The sequence below is a fragment of the Octopus sinensis genome, unplaced genomic scaffold (genome assembly GCF_006345805.1).
Source record: "Octopus sinensis unplaced genomic scaffold, ASM634580v1 Contig13158, whole genome shotgun sequence".
NCBI classification, from domain to species: domain Eukaryota; kingdom Metazoa; phylum Mollusca; class Cephalopoda; order Octopoda; family Octopodidae; genus Octopus; species Octopus sinensis.
The window spans coordinates 72,455-95,482 of record NW_021832853.1 but is presented as its reverse complement, the minus strand read 5'-3'; the positions used below and the strand labels follow the sequence as shown (position 1 = coordinate 95,482).

The 23,028-nt window shown below is 33.8% G+C and overlaps 1 protein-coding gene across 1 annotated transcript; it reads left to right on the top strand.

Moving 5' to 3' along the window:
- Positions 1-918: 918 nt before the first annotated feature.
- Positions 919-17,170, top strand: LOC115229606 (glycerophosphodiester phosphodiesterase domain-containing protein 5; the record flags this gene model as incomplete). The annotated part of the gene is made up of 7 exons (XM_029799935.2): positions 919-1,001; positions 3,625-3,775; positions 6,177-6,398; positions 7,872-8,020; positions 9,871-10,018; positions 12,944-13,026; positions 16,448-17,170. Coding segments are annotated over 7 exons (1,089 nt in total), but the record flags the coding sequence as incomplete, so codon positions are not given.
- Between the last annotated feature and the right edge of the window lie 5,858 nt (positions 17,171-23,028).

The window sequence follows — 23,028 nt, the reverse complement described above, 5'->3', positions numbered from 1 at the left end:
TTCCAGTTTTGAGCCTATGTAAATAATAACAATGATAATAATAATAATAATACTAATTTCTTTTATTAGCAAGAGGGACATAAGATGAGTGGGGACATCACAAGGACAGAATACATAAAGGAAAGGAAGGAAGAAATGGGAAAATGATTGAAATGTGATAGAAGTATACATCAGTCACTCTGTGTGGCACCTTGAGCAAGTGCCTTCTACTATAGCCTTGGAATGCCAACAATTCTGCCAGCTCACTGCCTTAACAATAAATAATAATAGTAATAATAATAATATTTTTAAAAGATTGACATTCCATTTTAATGTACTGCATTTCTTGGCCATATTCATCAGTGAAGATGAGAGAAAACACTTGAATTTAAAACAGGAGAAGAAAAAGTAGGATGGGAATAAAGTAGCAGAAAATGGAGTGGGGGAGCAACAGATTGTCTGTAATGCAAAGGAAAGACGAATCAATAAATACAGGGGTCTGATGGGCTGCTATCAGTTTGTGTTGGTCACTGCTGAGACCTCAGCTGTTCTCAGATCCTGCACTACTGTTTTTGTCTGCAAAATTGAGATAATGGTAGCCTGTCTGAGAATGAACCCTACAAGGTGAAGTGGCTGCTGTAGCAAGTGTCACTAGCCATTCTCTGCAGCAATACCATTGTGGTCATATCTGTGGGATGTAGCTGAACATGCCATTTATTCTGGGGGGTGTGGCCCATTACTCCCTCTCCCACCATCTTTTTTTCTTCTTTTTCTGTTTCTTGTTTCCTTGTAATTAAATTGTGATAAATAAAGTTCACCAATATTTTAAAATTAGACACAGTGTTTATTTAGCCAGAAATCTCTCAATATGTTATTGTTGGAATATATTTAAGCAAATTTTAATCAAAGTCTTTTGTATTTTAAAACTTTTCTTGCAAGATTGCACCTGAGAATACTTTAGTTGCATTCCAAATAGCTGCAAACGAAAGCGTCTATGGATTTGAGTCAGATGTACAAATAAGGTAAATTACATTGTATCTTTATACATTTTGAAATATAAATTCTCTAAGTTATTTCTCAGTTATGACCCATTCCTGATAACTAGAAATATTTGTGGTTAAATAAAATGCAGTAATAGCTATGTGGTCAAGAAGTTCACTTCTCAACCAGATGGTTGTGGGTTCAGTCCATCTGTACAGCAATTTGGGCAAGTGTTAAGATGGCGAGACAGCAGAAACGTTAGCGTACCAGGTGAAATGCTTAGCGGTATTTTGTGTGTCTTTACATTCTGAGTTCAAATTCCAACAAGGTCGACTTGCCTTTCATCCTTTTGGGATTGATAAATTAAGTACAGTTGCATATTGGGGTCAATCTAATCAACTGCCCCTCTCTCCAATGTTGTCTGTTGCCAATTCCCAGTAAACAAATCATTTGGCAGCTATGCTTTCAAAGACAAGTGCAATGAAAACTCCCTTTAAAAACAGGTGAGAATTAGTGACAGAAAATGATTCTCGTCACCATCCAGTTTCATTATTATCAATTTGAATTGGGAGCTTGCATCATAGTTGATTACAGAACCATGGATGTCATCCCTATGGACACATTACAGTTACTCTCTAGATAGGAGCTTGGTGATCCTATTTCAAGAGTTATTGCTCTTCCACTACCACCACATCCAAACCATCAACTGTCTACAAATGCATTGAAACATGCATATACAACCATTATCTATTTTTCTGTCTTTGGTTGCATTGTTTTTGTAAATGTATTTGTATACAAAGCATTGTAACTTTCAGTGGTGGCTCTGAACTCTATAGAAAATCTGTAGAGATAAGATTAAAAATGAGAACATCACACTGTTAAAACAAAAAGCAAGATATTATTGACTTGGGAACCTTTAATATACTTGGTAGTATATTATGGCTGCAAAACAAAATACAGTGACCTTGCTAGCAATTAATATTTACACACCATTTACCAGGAATGTGTTTAATATGTAAATTGGTCTATCCAGTAGTGTTACACAGTGTCTTCTACTATAGCCTTGGGCCAAGCAAAGTCTTGTGAGTAGATTTGATAGACAGAAGCTGAAAGAAGCCTGTCGTATATATAAGTGTGTGTGTGTGTATGTTTGTGTGTCTGTGTTTGGCTCCGTAATATTGCTTGACAACCAATGTTGGTGTGTTTACATCCCCGTAACTTAAGGGTTCAGCAAAAGAGACTAATAGAATAAGTACTAGGCTTACAAAGAATAAGTCCTAAAGTTGGTACTCCAGCATGGCCGCAGTCAAATGCCTGAAACAAATAAATGAAATAAAAGAAAAATATCCTAAACTTAGTGGGTATTTAAGCAGTTTATTTATGGATGATGAAAGGTCAATAACTCTTGAAATATGCATCTACACTCATTACCTGTTTTTCTATCTTCAATCATATTGTTTACATACACATATTCATATACAAAACATAACTTTTAGTACTGGCTCTGAAGCTCTGAACTCTATAAATAATCTGTACAGATAAGCTTAAATATGTGTGTGTGTGTGTGTGTGTGTGTGTGTGTGTGGGTGTGGGTGTGTGTGTGTGTGTGTGGTGTGTGTGTGTGTGTAAGTGAGTGACAAAGATGTACAGGTATCACCTGGTATCACTTCATTACAGCCATTTCAAGTAACTCCTTTAATTGATTAATGAAAACATTACATCATTTGAAAGAAACCATTCCCGTCAGATAACTGCATAGATTTCAAACATAATGGATACAAGCATTTCACATCAATAATGGAACTAAAAATATTTACATTGTTTCTTTTGACATATCTGTGGCAGAATATCAGGAGCAGATATCTTCACTTAGCTGGGTTGCATTGTATGCACATATGGCAGGAATATCAGGTACAAGCACCCCTGCATGGAGTCTTGATATTCAATATCCAATTAATATTGTGTGTGGATTATACTGTCATAGCAAGGTGCCTATGTTTAAGTACCTAATTCAATGGAATCTTATATATATATATATAATATATATATATATATATATATATACTAGAGGGAAAGGGACAATATATAATATATATATATTCTGTTTTTAGAACATCTTGAAGCACTACATAAGAGTATAAATGCCAGCATGTAATTATTGGCTTAGAAGTTCATTTTACAACCATGATGACATGGTGGTGGAAGAACCAGACCTCCACCCATAAACAATCAAAATATCTATTATCCATAACTCTGTGTGTGTGTGTGTGGTTTAGTGAAGGCAGATGGCTTAGTGGTTAGGATATTTGGCTCATGATTGTAAGGCTGTGAGTTTGGTTTCTGGTGCCACATTGTGTCCTTGAGCAAGACACTCTATTTCACATTGCTCCAGTCCACTCGGTTAGCAAAAATGAGTTGTACTTGTATTTCAAAGGGCCAGTTTTGCCTCATTCTGTGTTACTCTTAATCTCCCTGAGAGGTACATTAAGGGAACGTATGTCTGTAGTGCTCAGCCACTTAGCATGTTAATTCTATGAGCTGGCTGCTCTGTTGATCAGATCAACTGGGGCCCTTGTAATATAGTATGTGTGTGGTTAGAAGTGATAGTAAGGAAGTTTGACCACAGATAATCATACAATTGTCATTTGAAATATTTTCTTACAGTTTAGATGGAATTCCGTTTATTTTACATGACAAAACATTACGACGAACAACCAATATTGAAGAAGTATATCCCGACCGAGTGGATGATGATGCTTCTACATTTACATTTGATGAATTGCGGAAACTCAATGCTGGAAGCTGGTTTTTGAAGGTAAGTTATCTAAGAGTATTTAAAGTTTCTTGTATGGACATTATTTTTGTAATAAGTTTTATTTAGTTCTAAAATTTTCTGAAAATATTCATAAATATAGAAATACAAATTTCTTATGATTATCATCATCTTGGTTTAAACATCCCCTTTTCCATGCTTGCATGGATTAGGAAGAGTTTATTGAGGCAGATTTTTACAGCTGGATGCCTTTCCTGTCACCAATCCTGACCTGTTTCCTAGTCATTTGATGTTCTTAAAATCCTATTATATTTCTATAATTAGATATTATTAGGAATTGTATTAAAAAAATTGCTAAAATATTTTGTTTATTGTAGAAGTATAAGCATTTTTTTGCTCATAAATTTTAACAATAAAGTCTTACATTGACCCCAGTTGAGAGCACTACTGTATGTATGTGTGTATATATGTGTGTGTGTGTATGTATGTATGTATGTATGTATGCATGTATGTATACACACACACACACATACCCTCAGTCACACACTTGTAAATGATTAAATAAACTGGTGCAGATTCTCCAAATCCAATCTGTTAATGGCACAGTGAAGATTTGTAAGACATTCTCAGATTGGAATGTAAGACATTTGAGATTCTTTAGGAGAACAGATGCACACCTCAACCTCATATTTTCAAACACTGGAAACTCTTTTGACTAAAAAGTCTTGTTGCTTTGTTAGTAACGAGCTTGAACTCTCTTAAGAAGAAAATGAATAAGGCTCAAAGAAAAATCATATACATACACACAGTGAACAATAAAAATGAAAATGCAAGAGGAACAAATTTTAACAAATGCAGTGTTAGCCTAATGCTTCAATGAAAAGAGAGAATGTCTTAATGTTTTGGACAATAGTCCTTCATCAGAAGAAAAGAAAGAGAAAAGCATATAGGGGAGTGAGAAAGAGACTCTGTGACTATTGTATATTTACTAGACACCTTACAACATCTACTTGTTGGTACTTTTTATTCGTTTAAACCAGTTATATGATTAAATATTGCCTGTTACGTTTTCTTTAATCATGCTAAACTTACTGAAATTTATAAATAATAATAGATATGGCTCACTTTTAGTTTTAATACCAACAATTTGTTATAACACAGTCAAAGCATGGTTAAAAAGCAACACTTTCCCAGATCAGCGGCTAATACTAGAGTTCAGAAAATGTGTGGGTGGTATCTTGTGTCTCTGTTATATTGAATTTTGTGACTGGAGTACTGAGACAGCTGAGTGTGTTATTTAACTTTACTTTAATCTTACTGCTAGATTTTTTCCCAGCATATTTGCTGTCTGTTCTAAATTTATTTCATATGTTCTGCATCATTTATTGTATGATATCTTTAACTCCTTAACATTTAACTAGGCCAGATCCAGCCTCTCACATCTACTTTACAATGTCATTCCATAGATAAGTTATCGTATTATTGAAATTTAAAAGTTGCAAAATAATGCACAATTAATTCAAATCAATGTAAATAAGCATTATATTTGACAGAATAAGGTGGTGAGCTGACAGAATCATTAGCATACTGGAAAAAAATGCTTAGCAGCATTTCTTCTGGCTTTACATTCTGAGTTCAAATTATCGTTTAGAATCTGAGTTTGTTTAGTAAAATGAGTCAACTGTGTCATTCATCCTTTTGGGGTTGATGAAATACTCATCAGTTTAGCATTGGGGTTAAGTTAATCTAGTCCTGCCCCAACAAGATTTCAGGCCTTGTACATTTAGTAGGAAGGACTATATTTGACAGAGTAATCTGAATGCTAACAGGATTAAGTATTATCTATTTATTTTATAAACAGAAACTATTTTTAAACCTGTGTGCATGCGTGTGTGTGTGAGAGAGAGAGAGAGCGTGTGTATGTGAGCATGTGTGTGTGTGTGTTATGTGTGTGAGTATTTGTACATATATATATGTGTGGGTAGTTGTTATTTCCACTTCTTTGCATGAGATTATCTAAATTAATTAATTATAATAATAATAACAACATTAAAATGAATAATGATATGGTGTTGTGCTTACATTAAGTCTCATAACTTTGAATTTTGGAAGTAGTGAAATATAAAAATAACATCTGTACTTGTAATATAATTAAAGGTTGGTGACAGGAAAGGCATTCGAATATAAAATACTGTCTCAAATAAGTACATGTCTAACCTAAGCCAGTTTAGAAAACCAAATATAAAATAAACAACTAAACAAATGAATAATGCTTAAGCTTACTTCATGATATTCATTACATTCTCAATCTTAAATTTCTACCAGTTAATCCTTCCCAAAGCCAAGAATTTTACTAAACAGATTCATATTTTATATGATAATTTTCTTTCTCAAGTTTACTGTACTGATCCTATTTTCTTATATATATTTGTCTGCATATTAGGAAGATCCAATGGGTGTAGTTGGATCTCTTACTGACAAAGCAAAGGAAATCTACAATAACCAAACCATTATGTCTTTGGAAGAATTGATTGACTTAGCACACTTGACAGGAAAGAATGTTTTAATAGATATACGATCCCCAGTCAAGGAAAATCGTTATTATTATACAGTTGAGAAGCAAGTTATTGATGTGATATCGAAAACTGGAATTCCTCTTAAACAGGTAAATTTATTTATATTAGTTTTCTTATCATTTGCATCTGTATGAAATATGCTAGTTTTGACATGTCAATTAGTTTCTGTTATTTATATGTTGATAGATGACATAGTTTCCTTCCTTGTAGGGAATGCTTTATGAACATTATTGATATCCTGGATAAAAGTTTGCACTTAAAATTCAAAGTTCTAGCAATATTAACATATATTTTCTCGTATACAAGTTGAATTTTTCAAACCAAAAGTTACAGCCAAAAAACGATAGTCAACTTATGCTGGACAACTTTTGAGAACCAAAAGTTCTATGTGAAATGCAGCAGGATTTGGAATGAAATGTTTACATTGTGTTTACACGATATACATTAACTTTTGTACTGGAAAATGCTGGACTTTCTTGTCAAAGATGATGTATAAGTGTTCAGCTTTTTTGCCAAACAACCTGCACAAATGGATTGTGTATACTGATCTAATGTATGTGTTGTACATTAGCTCACTCCCTCCAACAAATCGATGTTGCCTGAACAGGCACATGATGTATCTCGTGTCAGGTGTTGAAGTGATCGCAGAACAACGTGAGATGACGTGTTTTGCTCAAGACAACAATGCACAACATGGTCTAAGAATTGAAACCTCAATCTCACAATCCTGAATGTAACACCCTAACCAGTAGTGTATGTGCTCTTAGGCTGGAAAATACAGTAGTTAATATTGCTAAAACTTATAACATGAATCTAGAGTGTTTTCCTTTTATGCCATAATCTTCAAATTATTTATCTTCATGTAAAATTTTTAGCAACTACTGTTAGTAATATACTCTCCCTAGCTTGTGATTTTGCTAATATAATAGTTTGTAGTAGAGAGGTGGTATTGTCTGTTGTCTAATGTTGTATTCATAATGTTTAATGATGTTTGGTTGGCAGTAATTTTTTAATATTAGCTCTGACACATTTGGAAACATCAAACCAAACTTTTCTTCTAACACTTTTTAAACACAACTGCTTGTGCTATGATACGCTGTTTCTACTCTTCTATTATTGTCCCAAATCCTTTCTCTTTGACAAAGTATCCTTCCTTGAGGCAAGATTTGCATCTTGTGTTTCCTATCTTGTTTGTTTTCCAGGCTTCTATTCTACTCAGATCTTTTAAACACAACTACTACGTCTATAATTGATTTGTCCAATATGTAGTTAATATAATCCCAATTTAATGTGGTAAGTTAGCAGAATTGTTTGCATGCCAGGCAAAATGCATAGCACTATTTTGTCTGCCTTTACATTCTGTGTTCAAATTCTTCTGAGGTCAACTTTGCCTTTCATCCTTGCAAGAACAATAAAATAAGTACCAGTTGAGTTGCTGGGGGTCAATGTAATCAACTTACCCACCTTCCCTGGAATTGCTGACCTTGTGCCAAAATTTAAAACCAATATAATCCCAACTAATTTTATGAATAACCTTTTGTCCTCTGTTTCACTTTTTATAGATTTGGTGGTTCTCAAAAGTCTATCATTCAGCATATACCACCAATTTTACACAAACTGGGACAAGTTATCTACCAGTTGAAGATCTCGTAAAATTGCATATCTCTAATTTCAATGCTAGGTATGATTCACTTAGTGAAGATGAAATCCTGTAAGTTTTAATCTTTCTTATTTTTTTTTATAGCTTTGTCAATTTATCATTATTCTTTTTCTCTATACTTATTTATCCCATGTTTCATTACTCAGTTATTCTTGCTTTTTTTTCTTCTCAAATTTCATTTTCTTGTTCATACTCTTTGAATTTACAATTTAAGTTAATTTACCTTGAACATTCAAACAAACATTAAAAATGCCGCTGCAGTTAATGTCTATGTTGTATATACTTTGAATTCTTTACCAATTTGATTCTGGTATTTACCTGTTATTTACACTGTTGAGAATCACAGCTGACCAAGTGAATAAACTCGTCATGTTATTGATAGCTTGATATGTTACTGGTAGTCAGTAGTGTATAGTAATTATCATCATCGTTTAACATCTGTTTTCCATGCTGGCATGGGTTGGATGGCTTGACAGGAGCTGGCCAGCCAGAGAGTTGTCCAGGCTCCAATTGTTTGTTTTGACATGGTTTCTGTGGCTGGATGCCCTTCCTAACACCAACCACATTACAGAATGTACTGGGTGCTTCCTACATGGAACCAGCATGAGTGCATTTTATGTGGCACCAACATGAGTGCATTTTACATGGTACTGGCGCCTGCAAGTCAAGCACCTTTTGGCTGAGCAAGGGAGTGTGGGTGTGGCCCTAAAGGATATCCCTATATGTATGGATGGCTGAGATTTTACTTAGCTCGACGTGTTTTCTGAAGTACAGCGAATGCCACAAGTCTTGATCCCTTGTCATCTCCTCATTGAGGCCCAGCATCTGAAGATCCTTTCTTGCCACTTCATCTCACATCTTTTTGGGTCTATCATTTCTACAGATTTTTAGTAAAGATATTTAATCATTTAAACTGATATATCAATGGAAAGGTTAACTCAATTGTTACCGTATTTCTGTCAAAATACACTGCTATTTTTTCAATTAATTTTGAAATAATGAAGAATTTAGTAAAATAATTTTATCATTATTAAGCTGGTGTTTGGAACATAAATTAACAGAACAATTTGAAGGAATGTATAGATTTAGATCACATTAACTCTTTAACATTTCAACCAACCATATTTGACACAAATATTCTACCTGTTTTATGTTCAAACTGGCCAGATCTAGTCTCTCACATCTACCCTGTAATGTCATTCAAACAATAAGCAATCTGAATAAATGAGCATTACATTTGAAACCTGAATACATTTGAATCTGAATGCTAATGAGTTAAACATGATAGAACTGGTGGTAGTCTCTGGTGGGTTGTTACCAAAAGGGTTAATGACAGTTGTCTCAATTCAGGGATTCATCTTTTATCTTTTATTTGTTTCAGTCATTAGACTATGGTCATACTGGGGCACCAACTTGAAGAATTTTAGTCAAGCAAATCAATCCCAGTCCTTAGTTTTTTTTTTTTGTTAAGGCTGGCACTTATCCCATTAGTCCCTTTGCCAAACAACTAAATTATATGAGCATAAACACACAATACCAGTTGTCAAGTGTTGGTAGGGTACAAAGACAGACAGACACACACATACACACACTTATATATATGACAAGCTTCTTTCATATCTATCTAACAAACCCACTCACAAGGCTTTGGACAGTCCAAAGACACTTGTCCAAGGTGCTACACAGTGGGACTGAACCTGGAACCATGTGGTTGGGAAGCAAACTTCTTACTAAGTCTGCACCTGCAAAAGTTTAGTTTGGCTATTTACCTTTGTTAGCCAGTTAATGTTGATTGTAGGACCCACTAATGTGTTATATACTATGGCATAAATCTATAGAGTTAAAACATATTTAGACTTCTCTAACTGGTGACTATTTATTTTCATTTTTATTGTTTTCAGACAATATCTTGAATCCAACATTACTACTAATGTCTACTTGGTTAATACATACTGGCTGTTTTCCCTGTATTGGTGTCTGGGTGTACAATCTGTAACAACAGATGAATGTCACGTCCTCAATAAAATTGAAAAACCATTATGGCATTTGGTAAGTTTAAACCAATTTTTTCGAAGTTTCTGAAATTTTGTGTCTCATTTTATGTTTTGCATTTAGTTTGAAATCTCTTAGGAATCTGTTTCTCATTCTAATATGCATTAAAATTTACAGTAATTTAGTTTCTTACAATTAAGAAAAATAAGCATCTTTGATGATGATGATGATAATCATGTTACTACTGCTGTTGCCACCAACAAATGATAATAATAATCCTTTCTACTACAAGAACAAGACATGAACTTTTGGGGGAGGGGACTAGTTGATTACATTGACGCCACTGTTTCATTGGCACTTAATTTATCAACCCCGAAAAAATGAAACGCAACATCAACCTCAGCAGAATTTGAACTCAGAACATAAGGAAGATGAAATGAGGCTAAGTATTTTGTCCATTGTGCTAACGATTCTGCCAGCTCACTGCCTTATTATTAATAATAATGATGATGAGGATTTCAAATTTTGGAACAAGGCCAGCATTTTCAGGGGAGAGGCAAGCCAATTACATCAATCACAGAGTTCAACTGGTACTTATCCTATTGATTCTGAAAGAATGAAAGCCAATGTTGACCCTGGCAGAATTTGAACTCAGAACGTAAAGATGGATGGAATACACCAAGCATTTTGTTCAAAATACTATTAATTCTGTCAGCTTGCCTTGTAGCATATAATAATATGTGTAGCTTATAGAAGATAGCAATGCTATGCACCACACACACATATTATGTGGAACACTTTCAATTATGTGTTTCAATTAATTTCTAACATAATCATAAATTTAGTCTGGTTTCATTAAACAACTATAACTTTTTTATTTATCAATATATTAACGTGAATTTTGGAAGATAATTTAATGAAATGTTCTCAACCAATCTATACTATAATTTTTGTCACAAAGTGACTCTAATTGCAGGTAGATACAGGTAAATTCAACAAAATATAAAATTATTAAAATTTTGTTCAAACATCGCTATAGAAAATGGGTTATTAGCTAATATTCAGTTGGGTATACAATAAAATTTTACGATAGAATTTGTTATTCTGGGTAACTTTCTGATACCCATAATAATATTTATGGCAAAATAGTCTTAATTTCACTAACTATCCTTTCTTTCATTTTGTTTACATTTAGCGTAACGGTTCGTTTCCGCCGTAATGATTTCAAATAGGCTCATTCGAAAAAGTAAAAAGAAATAGTCTAAGGCTTTACTCTTCTGGGAAAGTCTGTGGCTTGGTCCAGTTTCTTCAGAAAAATCACCGAAAGAAACAGTTTTTAAATTTTCACTCCATTCAGGTGCCAATTCATTTTCTTTATCGCTGTCGGAGCTCTCCGATTCACTGTTTTCACTTTCGGAAAATGAAACATCAGATTCATTATCAAATACCACATGCTTTTTTTTTTTCAGTCATAGAGTTAGATTTATGAAGGTCTTCAGTAGAAAATCCTTCGAATTCTGACTCACTGCTTGATATAATGAAATTCGTATCCATTTTTTGTCAGAATTACAAATTTTGAAAACACAATAGGAACAAATTTCGGAAAAAAATCTCCCAAAATTCACGGAATTAAAATTACACTTCGATTTTTGTACAAAACTGTAGTTGAACTCTTTACGAAGTATAATACGTATTTTCACGAATGTACTAAAGAGATTTGCTCTGATATTCTCATTTAAATATGAATAGGTAAATTCGGGCGGCTTTGGGCGGTTTGGTCACATTAACCAAAATTTGGTAACGAAAGGGTTAATGTCACTGCCCAAGCAAAAAACAAAGCCAAAAAAAAAAATGGTGGACATATGACAACTACATATGCATTCTGCACTGCAAATCTATACCTGAAACATACAAGGATAATGAAACAAGCATGAAATATCGAGAAGAAAAAATACTGATATAAGGAACACAACTCACACTATACACACAATGCACAATACAAACACTAATACAACGAAAGACTACAAATAATGAAACAAACTAATGCAATACAATATCAAGAAGAGGTTGCACTCCCCACAAAAAAGAACACACAATGCTACACATACCCCAGCAACATGGAGGTGTAGCAGGTGATGCAGTAGAGATTTTACCTGAAACTACCAAATGTTGAATAATAATAATAATAATTATTATTATTATTATTATTATTATTATTATTAATTCTACTCTAGGCACAAGGACTTGAACATTTTTTGTGGAAGGGTGCTAGTTGATTACATTGACCCCAGTGCATAACTGGTACTTATTTCATCAACTCCAAAAGAATGAAAGGCAAAGTCAACCTCAGTGGAATTTGAATTCAGAACGTAGCGGCCGCCCAGTGTGCTAACGATTCTGCCAGTTTGCTGCCTTCTTAATAATAATAATAATAATAATAATTATAATAATAATAATTTCTAAAATAGGTACAAGGCCTGATATTTTTGGGCAGGGGACCAGTCAATTACATCAATCTCAGTGAGTAACTGGTACTTAATTTATCAACCCCAAAAGGATGAAAAGCAAAGTTGACCCCGGTGGCATCTGAATTCAGAACGTGATGACAGAGACGAAATACCGCTAAGCATTTCACCCAGCATGCTAACTATTCTGCCAGCTCTCCGCATTAATGATAATAATAATAATAATAATAATAATAATAATGATAATAAAATAATCCTTTTATGTTGTGGCATCAGTCCAGCAATTTTAGGGGTAGGGGCTAGTTGTTTGCATCAACCTGTGCTTCACTGGTATTTATTTTATTGCCTCCCAGAAGAATGAAAAGCAAAGGTAACCTCATTAGAATTTGAACTTGGAACATAGAGAGCTGCTAGACATTTTGTTTGACATGCTATCATATTTGCTTGTTCATTGCCTAAGTAATACTAATAATAATAACAGTCCAAATATTTAATTTTCCTTTATTTTATCTTCCAGACTCCAGGAACATATCTTATGACATGGGTTTCAGTTGATATAATATCTGCTATCATCATCATCACCATACTTATAGTACAATGGTAAGTCAGTGTATTAAATATTTTGGTGTGACCAATTGAAGTATCTTTGAAATATCAATGTTCCTTATTATCTAAATACCTTAAATTGGACCCAATTTTGAAGTTTCTATTTATAAGTTATATAATTTATATTATTTATAACATATTCACAAATGTTTAAGCATCCATTTATCATATATGTAGTTTCACTGGTAAATTTTACTTTTATATCTCAATATCAAACCTGTCTTGTTTTATATAATTCAACTTGTGTGAATTATATAATTCAACAACGAAAGAAACAAACAGAAAACAAGACAAGCAACATGAAAAACTACCCTTCATCAGTTGTTGGCTGTTTTTCTACTTCATATTTCAAGCATTTCACAACAAAGCAAATTAAATCAAATTTGGGATTTTGCGGAGGCTCAGAGTTGGTAACAAAAATAAGACAGTGAAAACAGACAGGAAGGGCTGCTAAGCCTAGACGAGTTGGGTTGGTGAATGTGGATAAACAAGCTCTGACAAGAGACAGACAAGAATGCATCCAATCCCTGTGACTGATCAGAAAGAAAGAAGGAAATTCAAGTTAGGAGAAGTAAGATGGCTGACGGTCACGTGTGAGCCAGGAGAGAGCAAAGGCAGAAAAGTGAGGGAGAGAGAGAGTGGGACAGACAGAATGGCGAAGGGGAGAGGAATAGACGGATGAGAGAGGAAAACGAAAGGGAGAGAAGAGGAGATAAAGAGAATAGAGATGAAATGAAACAGGGGAAGAAAAAGGATAGAAAGAGTGTCTCATCAATATTATTAAGATAAAACTTACTTGGAAATGGATGTGTGGCATTCAGTCATATAATAATATAAATAATATATAAAAATATATATGCATGCATACATATATATACATGCACATATGGGCACAGGACACCATGGAATGTACACAACATAAAATAAACATAAAATACAAAAACAGAAAACTTATCTTGTTGTGAAATGCTCGAAAATGCGAAGTAGAAAAACTGCCAATAACTGACGAAGTGTCGTCTTTTTCGTGTCGCTTGTCTTGATTTCCGTTTGTTTCTTTCTTTGTTTGCAAACAAAGTTCAAATTCCATGTTGTCGTATTTCATATGTTTTATATTCATTTTATGTTGTTTATGTTCCATGGTGTCCTGTGCCCATATGTGCATGTATATACAAATATGCTCATTACCAACCTTCACCTTACTGACAGCATTCCTATACAGGGCTTGTACACTGCCCGATATTTTAAGCATCTCAGTAGTGATTCCTGATGGGCCAGGTGCTTTCCCTGTCTTCATATCCTTAATTGCTTTATCTACCAGGGTACTGTCGATGCGGGTAGTTGATCCCTCAGTTGGGTCGACCTTTGGCAGACTCTCCTCCTCCCATTCATTCTCCACATTCAGAAGTCTTTCATAATGGCATTTCCAAGCCTCTTTCTTTACAGAATCATTAAATGCAAGGGCACCATCGTCCATGCAGACACATATCTCTCCTATGACTTCATGGTTTTCTCTCACACACTGTCTTGCAATCCAAAATACTTCGGTTCTCACATCGCTGAACATTGACAAACTTCTTTTCTGCTACTCCCTTGGTTATATACACCTCTCTCCTAGCTTCCCTTTTGGCTATCCGATACAGTCTCCTGCTACTCCCATTCTTCCAGGCATTCAAAGCCTGTTTCTTTGCTTTAATGGCCCTGTCTACATTATTGTTCCACCACCATGTTACCCCACGTCTGGAAAGGACTTTGCACCAGCCACAGATTTGGTTTGTGGCACTCAGCAAGCTGTCTGACAGGAATTTCCAGTTGTCTTCTATGTCACAGGACTGTAGCTCCTCGTCCCTCTCATCAAATTTCTCGGTAAGGACTTCCCTAAATTTCCAATCATGCAAAGGGTTCTTAACCTTCCAAGTTCTTCTTTTCCAGATTGGTCTGCTTTTTGGCATCCTTCTGGCCTCGAGTCTAAAGTCACTAATAACTAGTCTATGCTGGGGGTATATTCTTCACCAGGGAGGGTCTTTGTATTTAAGAGTTGAACATTGCCCAACCTAATCTTATTCTCACAGCTATGCTCTTGGAACAACCACCTCCACTACTAACCTGGTCGTCTAGATATCAGAAGCTATCTACTACCTCTAGCTTAGCCCGCTGGCAGTTGAAGGAGTCTATTTTCCTTACATGTTCAGCATTTATTATGCCTGTGCACCTTCCACATACAAAAGTTAGTTTCTCTGTTAACTTTACTTTAATGTTGCTGCACCATTTCTGTGTCCAAAGCTTACACTGGGTGCATCTTATGGGAGTCTCTACCTACACTTTTTCTACTGATTGTGCAGGGCCATCTTCCTGAAGGGAATTGTGATTTGTCTACCTTCCTACTTACTATGACTTGGATTTTCGCTGGGTTAAATCTAAGGCCCTTTGATTCTAGACCTTGTTTCCATACCTGGAACTTCTTCTCTACCTCAAGTAGTGATTCAGCTATAACAGCAAGGTCATGAGCATAGAGGACTTCCCAGGAACAGCCTGTCTTGAATTCCTCCATTATTGCCTGGAGGACTATGATGAACAAGAGAGGGCTCAGCACCAATCTTTGGTGAAACCCTACATGTATCCTGAATTTTTCGCTGTACTTGTTGCCCATCCTCACCTTACTGGTAGCGTCCCTGTACAAAGCTTGTACAGCTCTCACCAACCACTCATCTGTCCCTAGTTTCTGCATTGACCACAAGATAATGGATTGGAGGACTCTGTCAAAAGCTTTCTCCAAGTCAACAAAAGTCAAGTACAGAGGTTTAACTTTGGCTAGGTATTTCTCCTGCAGCTGTCTTACCAGAAATATAGCATCAGTGGTGCTTCTCCCTGGCACAAAACTAAACTGCATCTCATCTAAATTAACTTTCTCCCTGATTAATTGGGCTATGACCTCTCTGCAACTTTCATTACCTGATCCAACAATTTGATACCTCTGTAATTATTTTTATCTAAAATATCACCATTACCTTTCAAATAGTTGACTATGGTGCTGCTGCACCAGTGATTCTGTATGACTCCTTCATGAACCACCTGATTTACAATACGGGTGACTAGACCATATCCCATACTGCCAGATATTTTAAGCATCTCAGTGGTGATTCCTGATGGGCTGGGGGCTTTTCCTGTCTTCATATCCCTAATTGCTTTATCTACAAGGTTACTGTCAATTCAGATAGCTGGTCCCTCAGTTGGGTCAACATTTGGCTGACCCTCCTCCTGCTATTCATTCTTCACATTCAGCAACCCTTCATAATGGCATTTCCAAGCCTCTTTCTTTGCATGTAAAGTTTTACATGTAATGGAAAATTATTGCAATGTTTAATAATTTTTTTTTTCCTTTTATTGGTCACTTACTTGAAAACGTCAATCTTTGCAGGGTCCGGTTATTGGGAACACGCTTCAATCCAGAGACAATTTCGTTACATTCTCAACAGACAATGACTATCCTTACAGACCAGTATCATTCTAATTCAAGAACTATGAAAGAAAAACTATTATTTACTGCCGACCAACTCGAAGAAGACATTCTGGAAGCAACAGAAGGTGTTTCTAATGACCATATTGATTCTCCAACCCATCATTACATGAATACAGCTGCCGATACTATTGTCATCAGTGTTCCTCAGTAGATACAAGTTTACTGAAAACATTGAGACAATTCAAAAGATTCATAGAATTCCAAACCAAATTCCATTTGTTATACTACTTTCCAGGAAAATATGGAATTTATAATTAAAAAATATATATATTTTATGAATGACTCTTTGTGATGGGATTTTGGCACATTTATTTTCCTTTTTTTTTTTATATACCAGAAAGCAATCTTTGGCTCTATGTTAATGTGTTTTATTCTGTGAATATTTAAGATTTTTTTTTTTTAATGGCTTAGTCAAAAGACAAAGAGCAGCGCCCATGACCTTTTTCATGGCCTTTAAGATTGGTCAGAGGAAGTGAGGATTTTATCCTCAGATTAGAGATCTAGTTTCAAAGCTTGCAACAGAACTGATTCTGTTAAAGGCACCCAAGGACCAGGTGGGGGTGTTAAACCGGGTGATGGCATAAGTTCACCACCCAATAAATGCCTTATGCATGTTTCATACTTTTTTCTTTCTTTCTTTCATTTTTTTTCTTCGCTTTTTTTTGCTGCCCTTGCAATGTGCTGAGATTTATCGAAAACTGTTTTCCAGTTTTAGCTTCCATTGTCATGCCAGATGAGAGATAAATGATCAGAAATTTTATTAATCTTCCTGATTCTGTCCTTTCAATGTTTGACTTATAGATGAGGACATCATTGACTGATGGGATGACGTCTTACCAATTAACAACTATGAAAGGCATACGACTTAGTAAAAAAATAGATCCTTTTTTGATTGTTTGAGAATACTGTGAATTTCTCAAGAATAATTCTTATACTTTTTTATTTTGAAAGAAACATTGTTGTTTGTGTGTGGATGTGTGTATTTAAGTATATATGTGGAAAAGAGGATGTGTGTGTGTGTGTGTGTGTGTCTATGTATGGTTGTGTGTATTTGTGTACATGTACATATACCTGTATGTATATATAGATATATCTATGTGTGTGTGTATATATACATATATATGTATATATGTATGTATATATATGTATATATATATATGTATGTATTTATATGTATGTATATATGTATGTATTTATATATATATATGTGTGTATGTATGAATATATATATGTGTATATATATATATATATACATACATACATATGTATATATGTGTATGTATATATATATATGCTAAACGATGATGATGATGATGTATATACATACATATATGTATGTATGTATTAATATTTGTTTTGTGTGTTTAGTTCTGTATAAAAACAGTCAAACATTAAATAGAAAGGTCAATCAATGGCTTTCAGTAGAATAAACACACTTCATTTTTGCAAGGGAAAGGTTAACACTCACTTTAATGTTTCAGCTATGTAACCATAATTGGACTGTAAATTGCTTCATTAACATATATATGAGTGCATGCATTTGCTTGTGTACATACATATGTTTGCATGCAGATAGGTATATGAATATATTCTAGTGCATGATGATGATGATGATATACATGAGTGGACAAATGAAAGGGGACTCAATGCATTTATTAAGAGTTGCATGTATTATTCAAAACAGTTTGATTTATAATCCATGCTACTTCAAGTTTCACAGGCCCCTAATGGAGCTTCTTTCCTCAGGCTCATGGAATATCCAAGTTCCACAAGCCTGAAGAGCCAGATTCCATTAGGCGCCTGCAAAACCTGAACTAGCACAGAATGTGAGTTAAAGTGTTTTGAATAATGTTCTTATATATATATATATATATATATATATATATATATATATATATATACACGCACACACACAAACATACGCATGCATGTATATACATGAACATGTAGATTTATCTGTATATGTAAAAATGTTTGTCTATTGAAACTCAAATGTATTGTGTATTTTTGTGTGTGTATGACTAGATGCATGTGTACTAACTCACCAAGATGTATAGATAGATCTGTGGCTATATAAATGCATGTATGGATCCATTGGCTATTGTTGAAAAATTTATGGCATCAAAATCTCTATTAGCATAAAATAATGAATGCTGATGTTTATCTACAAAGCCAGTACTTAAAAATCATATACCCTGTCTTTGACCTTCTCCTTCCATACAAACCCAACCTGTCTCACCTCTATCAACATACATGCTTGAATGAAGCACTCAATACTAAAAAAAAAACAGTCATTAACTTCCAATACTAAGCAATAACAAACTTAATGGAAGCCACCTCATGAAATTCAACAAATCTTCCAACACAAACCACTCAATGTGACCTACCTGTGATTTGTTTCTCTCTAAAATATAACTTCCATCACCTGTATTTACATATATGCTCTAACAATAACGTAAATAATCAATAATTCCTTTAGGTACCCAATTAGTTTCTGCATAATTTTAATTTATCAAACCAGAGAAAATGTCTATACCACACCATCCTTTCTACTGTCACCCTATCAACAATTACTTTTTCCTCTCCTTTCTTTTCTATATATTCTATTTCTTCTTTCTCCCTACAAACACCTTTTTTTGCTTACCTAATAATATCATCCAATAAAGGTATATATTTATTTACCACAAAATTACACTATTACACCATGCATTACTTTGCACACACATTGCACAAGATAAACTTCAAATAATTATATTTACGATTTGGAAAACCAACTTATAGTTTGATAAGAGCAACACAGTTAACATTTTGCTTGAAAAAATTATATATATGTATATATATATATATATTCAATTGCCACTAATTATGACTGAGGGTACTGGATAGCACTTATATTGCTAGAAATAAGAGTTAAAATAACCCTTAGTACTGCAAGAAAGCGCATTTTCATATGTTCACAGGGGAGATAACTACCCCCACAGTGAAACTAAATCACCATACTAGGCTAGTTTCATTTGAAAATTGTAATTTTCAAACAATACAAGCTGAGTATAATGATCTAGCTTCGCTGTGGGTTGGTTGTTTCCCCTGACAGTATACAAAAATGCGTTTTTTTTTTTTGCAGTTCTAAGGATTTTTTTACTCCTATTTCTTGCAATAAAGGTACCACCTGATACTCTCAGTCACAATTAGTGAGAATTGAATTTTTCCCTTTTTGGTTTTATTTTGCAGATAGCTGCCTTCATTATTACATACACACACACACACACACCACACACACACACACACACACAGAAAGAGAGAAAGAGATTCAACATGACATTGAACGTTGGTGGTTTGTGATCAGATCCTACTTGAAGAATTTTATATATGTAATTCATATTAAAGAAGGAATTGTCAATGTTAGAGCAAATTAATGTCCCTGTCTTCCTTACACAAACAGTTAATTAATTTAGATCATTATGTTTATTTGTTACAACTCAAATGTTTGCATTTGGTCTGCAAACTTTGCACTTTTTGCAGTCTTTGTACCATTCCTGTGCATACTTTGAATCCACTTTGTGAGGGAGTGGAATCAATAGAATTTATGTCTGTATTTCTGTATGTGTGTATGCCTGTCAAACAGTCTGTCTGTGTATGTATGTATGCATGTATTTAATGTGAGCAGGAGTCTATAAAAATAAGGATAAACTATAAAAATAAATACAATTTTGTTCTCTAGTTTCTCCTGCTTTGATTACAATCCATCATTTATAAGCAAATCTTTTTGGGGTTTTTTTTTTCTTTTTAAGTTACCTTTACTCTGTCAACAAAATTTACTTTTAAGAATTACAATGAACCAAGGTTTATAGCTATTCTCATTCAAATTGCAGTAATGATATTACAAATTCTTGGTTGTGTGACAGTAAATATCTTAATTTTTATTTTGAAGATAAGGCCTAATTAATTTAACATATAGTTAGTTACTATGATGAAGACGTGTGTCTGTGTCTATGTCTGTGTGTGTGTCCAACCCATACTAGCATGGAAAATGGATGTTAAATGATGATAATAATGATATTTTTTTTATTAACTTCAAAGTATCAATTCTAAAGCGTACTTTGTTTAATGGTTGTAACACATTGATATGTGTAAGAGTCTTTCAATTTAATTTGATTATTGTCCTCTGACAAACTCTGCTAATACAAGGTCCAATATTACCTCTTTCACAGTTCTGCTGCAAAGTTGTAGATTGCCTTAATTCATCATGTGGTGTTAATCAGAGATTATATGAAAATTCTCTTTTGAATTAGCTTTTAATTCAAAATGCCTATTGAAAACCTCAATGAGGTTTTTAAGCAAGTTATTTTCCTTTGGTGGATTTTTTTTTTTAACATTTGAAAATGCATTTTATTTATTGTTTAGATCAAACTTCAATATATTTCTGGTGATATGATTATTTTGTGATACTGTACAATAGTGAGAAATGGACATTGAAAGTAGATCTGTAAAGCCTGGTGAGAAATGTGGGTGGGCAGGATGTGTTGGGTGTGTGAAGCATGAAAGCCAGAATGCAAGAGGACATTAAAGGCATCAGCCAATGTATGAAGGAGAGAAGACTGGATTGGTATGGAGATTGAAGGCATAGGCATAGCTGTATGAATAAAAAGTTTGCTTCACACTCATGGTTTTGTGTATAACCACATTGCATAATGTCTTAGGCAAGGGTCTTCTATTGGCTCAGGTTGACATTTGAGTGAAATCCTGTAGATGGAAACTGTACTAAAGTTCATTATATACTTGTATGTATATATTTGTGTGAGTGCTTGTAAGTATATATATATGTCTATATATATATATGCATATATGTGTCAATATATGTATAAATGTGTGTTTGTTTCTGTTTGCATTAACATTGCTTACATCAGTTTATCTACTGCATGAACAATGTTCCACAGTTTAGCAGTTCATTGTATGAGACCAATGGAATGAAGTACCTTTTTATTTGCATCAGGAAGGGTGCCTGGCCTTAGAATACTGCCTCAAGGAGTCCAACTCATTCCTGCATAGAAAAAGCAATTGTAAAAATGATGATGATGTGATAAGAATGGGCCTAATAAGTGCTGGGTATATCATCAATGAAGGGTCTTTGTAACAGGAGTCTAGGGAAGACATGAAGTAGTGAGGGTCAGATATCAGGATCCCGTCAACAGAAGATGTAATGTATTCATCTAACCCATGCCAGCATGGGACAATAGATATTAAAATGATGATGATTGTTAATTTTTTTACACGTTGAAAACTGCTGTTAGACATTTTCTAGAAGCAATCAAGATATTACGTCAAAGTTATTAAATTTGTAGTTATATGTTGTTATTTAAAAGATATGTTATTTGCAGATATGATTAGAAATCCCAGCATTGCTATGGCCCATAGACTGGGACCAATAAGAGAGTATAAATAAAAGCTAAAACGTAAATACGCAAAGTTTATTATTTATTTATTTCCATATCTAGAAATCATGTTAAATTAAATAAATAAATTATAAATATTCTTTTAAAATATGTCAAAAACTTTCCGGTGTTTGAGATATACATACAGCATTTACTTCAGTATGTTGGGAGCAAAATGTTGCTCTAGTGTTGCTGTGATGAAAATAATAACTACCGTATGTATTTTTAAACATTGAGATTAAAAAAATAACGGTGCCTTTCTATTCTCGAATTTGCTGAGTTGTTTAGGTCTTTTGTTGTATATTATTGTAACTTTGCTATTTTATTCTACCTCCCTGAGTGATAGTTGCTAAATTGCCTTTGTTTCTTTTTAACATCCTTGAGTAAATGTTGAGACTTGTAACGCTGAATGATAAAAGTAATGATGAACTACATATTCTAGATAATAAGAAAATCTATTGTCTTTCCATATAAATATTCTGCCTAATTTTCTTTGTATTGTGTACGTTACAAATTATAAAAATAGTGAAGAAAATAATAATGTGAATGTAAAATAACTTCCAGATTGCCAAAGAATATTAAAAACTACGTTATAGCAAATTTGAATTACTTAAACAATTCAAAAAGTGTATCAAAACATGTTGTCAGATGTGCCATATTTTTTAAATGTGATTTGAACTTATACATGAAAATTAATTTGATTTTCCTATATGTAGATTATTTTAAATTTTAATTTTCTTGCTTAAATTCCTTACCACAGATGACTTCGTGATATCTTTTTATTATCTCCCTTGAATTTTACGCCTCCCCCCCTCCTTTTTTTAAATATATAAAATAATTTTCAAATCTTATTAGCAGAATTGTTTTCTGTGTTTTAAAATTTTATCTTATGTATCTTTTCTACCTGTAATCTGTATGTGAAAAACTGGGGATTGTTTTTATCATGAAAAATTATTCAGTGAAGTTCATGTTGGCTGAAGAAGAGGAATCAAAAGGTTTTAGGTTCTTTCATTTGTGAAAGAGAAACATTTCTTCTGTTTAAATTTT